This window comes from Nesoenas mayeri, assembly GCF_963082525.1.
Source record: "Nesoenas mayeri genome assembly, chromosome: 14".
In the NCBI taxonomy this organism is placed as follows: Eukaryota; Metazoa; Chordata; class Aves; order Columbiformes; family Columbidae; genus Nesoenas; species Nesoenas mayeri.
Genome location: NC_137556.1, coordinates 10,021,226 through 10,026,835, shown reverse-complemented (window position 1 = coordinate 10,026,835; position 5,610 = coordinate 10,021,226). Strand labels below are relative to the sequence as shown.

Sequence of the window (5,610 nt, the reverse complement as noted above, 5' to 3'; positions counted from 1 at the left end):
TTTATTTCTATGCATGTAAAATGTTTTCCTTGTTTGTTTGTTTGTTTGTTTTTCCCCTATGCATGTGTATGGGTCATACCCTCATAGTTTGTAACTCTCGCTTTTGGACAGATGCAGAATTTTGGTGAAATACCATTGTGCGCTGCTGGCAGTTTTAAGGAACACAGTAAAAAAGGGGCCTTGAGCAGTTAAGTATTACATTCCTTTTCAAAATGCCAAAAATAGTCCTGAAGCTTCACTATTAAACTGAAACTAAGAATTCTGCATCGAGGGAGTATTATTTCCTAAAGGAAGAAATACCAGGTATTTATCTTGCTTTTCAGCTTGGGAGCTTTGGGCAATAAACGGAAGGGGAAGAGCTGATATTTACTTTTTAGCTTTAAAAAAATAGGCTTTTACCCTTCACCCAGCTTGGCTGTAGGTTAAAGTTTATTTTTCACGTGAAAACATGTGACAGCACATCCTCTCCGTGCAGGAAGATCCTTCGGCGGGTACCCGTGGCTGTAGGTAATTGGTTAAAAAATATATATATATCCTATTTGTATGTAATACTGGCAGGTAGTGGGAGCTGAACTGAGTCCTCTATACGGTTCTGTACCGCTCTGAGCCCGCAGCCTCCTGTCCCCTCACGGCGGGGTCTCTGGAGCCCGCGGCCGTGCCGAGCGTGTCCCCGCTGCGCCCGCGCCCTCTCCCCGCAGAAACACCAACGGGCGGGCGGGGGAGCAGTTGCGGCGACTGGGACTGCTCGCCCTCACGCCCGCGAACGCCCGGGCCGGTCCCTGGGCGGCCCCGCTGCCCCGCCCCGCCCCGCCCCGCCGAACCCGCCCCCGGCAGCGCAGCCGCGGCCCGGAGCACACACAACATGGCGGCACCGCGCCCTCACGGCGTTACGCACGCACGGCGGTGGCGCGCCGGAAGCGGAAGTGAGTGAGGGCACCGGCGGAAGTGGCTGTTGTCCGTGGAGACGCCGCGGGGTGGAGGCGGCGCCGGGGATGGAGCCGCTGCTGCTGGTGCTGGTCTGGCTCTCCACGCCCCTTCCTCCCGGTGAGCACGGCGGGGCCGGGGGCTGGGCGGCGTGTGCGGGGCGAGCGGGGCGCGGGGAGGCCGGGGCTCGGCCGCAGCGCGGAGCTGACCGGTCCCCTGTTCATCCCGGCGCAGGGGCGGTGACGGAGCGCCGCGCCGGCGGGCAGCCCCGCTCCCCCGGGGCCGATTCCGAGCAGGACGGCGGCGAGCCGGTGCGGTACCGGACTGCGGAGATGGCGGACGCGATGCTGGGCAGCGGGCTCCCCGCGCAGCAGGCCCCGGGGCTCCCGGTGCTGCCGGGGGAGGCGACGGACGGCGTGGTGTCCGACCTCGCCACGGAAGCTTGCGATGCGGCGGCTGGGGGTGATGCTTGCGGCGCGGGGAGCAGCCCCACGGCTGCCCCGGGGCAGGCGAGCGCCCGGGACCGGGACCAGGCCGTGCTGGAGCCGGTGCCGCCCGCGCCCACCGAGGAGTCGAACGGCACCGACAGCGCCAAAGCTCCCAAAGTGAACTGCGAGGAGAGAAACGTCACCGGCATCGAGCGCTTTACGCTGCAGATCCTGAACGTGTCTCAGGTGAGCGGGTCGCCTGGTGCCGCTTTGAGCGCTTGAGGCTGGTGCGAGAGGCCCGGTCAGCACCGCGAGTGTGTTTATTTCAGTGTGTGACTTGGTGAATTGCCTTGTATAACATCCTGTGTGCTGTTGAAAAGATCAAATATCTGGGCAAAGAGGCTTTTTGTGTCATTCGGATTAGGAAAAAAAATAAGGTGGTACAGGTCTGTCCACATGGCTGTGTATGTCATCTGTGCACCTGCAGTGAACTGCCGGTGTTCGTGCTGCATGGATTAGTGTCTCTCTCTGAAATTGTCAATGGTGCTTACTGCCAGTGCCCATTTCTAGTTTGTTTTTTGTAATGGATATGTATATAGATCCATACATAAGTAATAAACTTTTAAAGCTACCTTTAACAAATTTTAAATACACTTCTTCTGTTTTAAAAAGGTTAAACAAATGGATAAGTACTTGATAAATATTGTCAGGTATCTAATTAGTTTCTGAATGATGGATTTCTGTGTAGAACAGCTCTATTAATTATTTAATTGTCCTTGTCTGCTTTTATTCGGCTTTCTCAAAGGACTTGATGGAGTTCTTAAACCCAAACAGCAGTGACTGTACGTTAGTCTTGTTCTATACGCCATGGTGCCGCTTTTCTGCCAGTCTGGCACCTCATTTTAATTCTTTACCTCGAGCATTTCCAACTCTTCGCTTCCTCGCGCTGGATGCATCTCAGCACAGCAGGTAATTGGCTCTTCCTCTGCTTTAGTTTATTTCCTTTAGCAAGTTGTGTTTTAAAAACAGGAGTGATTTTTTTTATTATTATGAAATGACAATGTAATTTAGTAAAACTGACACTTCTTGTATCATGACTGTCTTTATTCCTTCCTCCAGTGGATTTGTTTTCATTCATACCTTGTATTTGCTTTATGTCCACAGTTTATCAACTAGATTCGGAACTGTGGCTGTACCAAATATCCTCCTTTTCCAAGGTGCTAAACCTATGGCGAGATTTAATCACACAGACAGAACACTGGAAACGCTGAAAGACTTCCTTTTTAATCAAACAGGTACGTAAACCAGCCCTTATGTGTCAGCAGGAATAGCAGGTGGGGTCTTAGCTCTGAACTGGGGTTTCTTCTCCCTGCTGTTTGTTCTTTAAAATGAATTTCATTAAGATCCTGAGAGGACCCGGCGGAAGTTTATATAATCAGCTGCTGTAGCGAGCTGGATTTTGGGGTGTACTGAGGGCAGAAGCTCAGCTCCCAGGGCTGCTGTCACAGACTGGGGGGAAACAGCGGGGTTTAGCTAGGGAGGGTGCTGGAGGATCGAGCACATCTTCCCACCCAGATATTTAATTTGAGAACAGTGGCAGGTGAACCTCAGCATCTTTGTCAGAGCCATGTAAGGCTGGCAGCAGCTGAGGGACAAGGGGTTTTCAGACCCTGGCAAAAAGATTCCAGTTTCTGTGATCTGGCTGTTCATGTTGTGAGCTTCATGCCAGCCAGCTCACGGTCCTCCTGTGCTCTGTAAAGTAAAGCAAGACCACACACATAAAGGCCTATCAGGGCCTTCTTATTAGAGATAAGAAATTGATATATTTGTTAATACAGCAGAAACACTCAACACAAGCAAAAAAACCTCCACAGAAAAACAAAGAAACCAACCAAAATAAAACACAAGCCACAAACTTTCCCAAGGCTGTGCTGTGGAAGGGCAGAACAAGCCTTCTGTTACAAAAATATACATAAATACTATTATGTTTTTGCTTAAATAAACTGTATGCTAGACTTATGTTAACATACAAGGACTGTCTCGCCAAAATTTTATGTCTACCTGTACATGCGCCTTAGTCTGAGAATTGGAACAGAGCTCCAAATGGGACCAGCTTCTCTGTATTTAATGATTATTACTGGTGTTGATTGAGTGCTTTCTTTTGCAGGTATAGAAGCTAAAAGCGACGTGGCTGTGACAAAGGAAGACTGGGAAGGGCCCTTGCCCAGCGTCCTCACAAAAGGCGTCGACTGGTTGCTTCTGTTTTCTGTGCTTTTCCTGGCGAGCTTTGTCATGTACGCGACCGTTCGGACGGAGAGCATTCGGTGGCTGATCCCGGGGCAAGAGCACGAACATCAGGAGTGATCTCAGATGCTGAAATAGGGACAGAATTTCCTGCTTATTGGTAAAGTGGGACTTCGTATGGACTAGTAGTACGGCAGAACAAACTGCTGAATTTGTTCATTGTAATTTATATTCTTGACTAAAAGTCTGCTTTATTTCTCAACTACTGAATCTGTAAAAAGCAAAGTTGTGGCGATTAATGTAGTAAGTAAAGAAATATGAAAAAATATGAACTAAAAAGGTATTCAGTTGCTCTGGTTTATTTTTCATGGACCTTAATGTAAATAGGTGATACAGTTCTATTTTGCTCTCCTGAAGAAGTCCCTGAGCTTTGTCAATCACATAAGAGTTTTACAGCATGTGTGCGGCACTGCTTGGCACGGGAGCGGAGTTGCTTCTGTGCAATCTGGAGATCATCCTCATACATGCTACAGATGTACGGACTAAGGCTTCTACACAGACTATGTAGTAAATGCTACGGAATTGAGATATGTTACCCCAAAGAGATAATGTTTGTGTGTTCTGAAATAATAACGTTTTAAAGGGATACACCAGTGAATGGTGATGTCACTGCAATAGTTTAATTGTCAGTAAAATGAACTATGAAGAATTTTTTTTAAATAGTGGACTTCAAATTAATTATTCCATCGTTGAAAAGATTTTAATATTACCAGTGTGTGTTCCAGCAATAGCAACAATTCCAAAGTGTGTTATCCAACCCTTGGCAGGGTGACTGTTTTCCACTTTTGGTGCTGGTTTCCTTGTTCACTGTGCCTATGAGTTTTGACTTAGTGGTGGTTCTTTATAAGATCTAGAGTAACTTCCCAAGCTCACCTTGTTATTTTTGTGTGTGTATGCACAACTTATTTACCATATTCCTCTATAACTAAACTGCATCAATTGTCCTTACTCATTTAAATAAATCAGGTTTTTACTGTAACCTTTTAAGTCACTTTCTCACAGGACTAACAGCAGGCAACATCTGAAGTAGAGATCACCTGCCTAAATTAGCAAGACCAGTCCTGACACTTATTTACATTTCTACAAGTATATTTGGTGGTTGCACAGTCTACAGCAGAGGCTACATAAAGAATTAACATGGGTTTTAGTTATAATTAGCATGGAAGACTTTGAATTAGGTATGGACTGGTATGTTATGTGGTTTTCAGATTATTTGATTGCATAGCACTTACCTGTGGTGGAGGTTTGCACAGTACCCTGATAGGAAGCTTTAGAGTGTGAATTAAGCTAAGAAGAAACAAAGACAGTTGTAATATTTATTGTTTGACAAAGTGCTCATATCCCTGGAATATAATTCTTCAGGTATTTTTCTGATGGCCACATCTTTCCAGTTTGGAAAGCTGAGGTCCTGTATATCTGTGTGTTAAAAGGAAAATGCACTGATAAAACTTTGGTATTACTGCAGGTAAAACTAGGAAATATTTTACTAATAAAGATTCAAGATTTTGAACAACTAGTTGGAGTGTTCTTCCCTCTACCATCTGGTTAGCTGGAGGGGCCCAGGCTGGACTGTCCCCAGGAATTGTCTGCATACCTCTGCAGAAACAGTGATGTCCTGAAAAACGCGGTGCTTCCTGCTCTGAGAAGTGCAGCCCCGTGGAACGGACAACGAAACGTCGCTCGGGGTTAAGCAGAAGCCACGGACCCTCTCGGGAGCGCCGGGACTGCAGCCCGAGGCGGCTCCGCTCTCCCGTTCTCCTCCGCGCTCGCTGTCGTTCGCGGCCGGTGGCTCCTGTACCGGTACCGCTGCTGTTGCGGGGCGGGGGATGAAGCAGCTCTCTCCATGTCTCCCCGCTCGGTTCCGCTTTGCAGCCGCGGTTCCCGCCGGGGGATCCGGGCGGCGGCTCCTCCCGCTGCCGGAGCGGGGGAGGCGGGGCCGGGGCCGAGCGCGGCG

General features: G+C 48.6%; 1 protein-coding gene across 1 annotated transcript; it reads left to right on the top strand.

The window, feature by feature from the left end:
• Positions 1 to 862: 862 nt before the first annotated feature.
• On the top strand, positions 863 to 5,127 carry TXNDC15 (thioredoxin domain containing 15; the record flags this gene model as incomplete). Its single annotated transcript, XM_080353163.1, is given in 7 exon segments — positions 863 to 928; positions 931 to 984; positions 987 to 1,044; positions 1,159 to 1,598; positions 2,158 to 2,321; positions 2,517 to 2,647; positions 3,520 to 5,127. Coding segments are annotated over 7 exon segments (1,110 nt in total). The 3' UTR covers positions 3,717 to 5,127.
• Between the last annotated feature and the right edge of the window lie 483 nt (positions 5,128 to 5,610).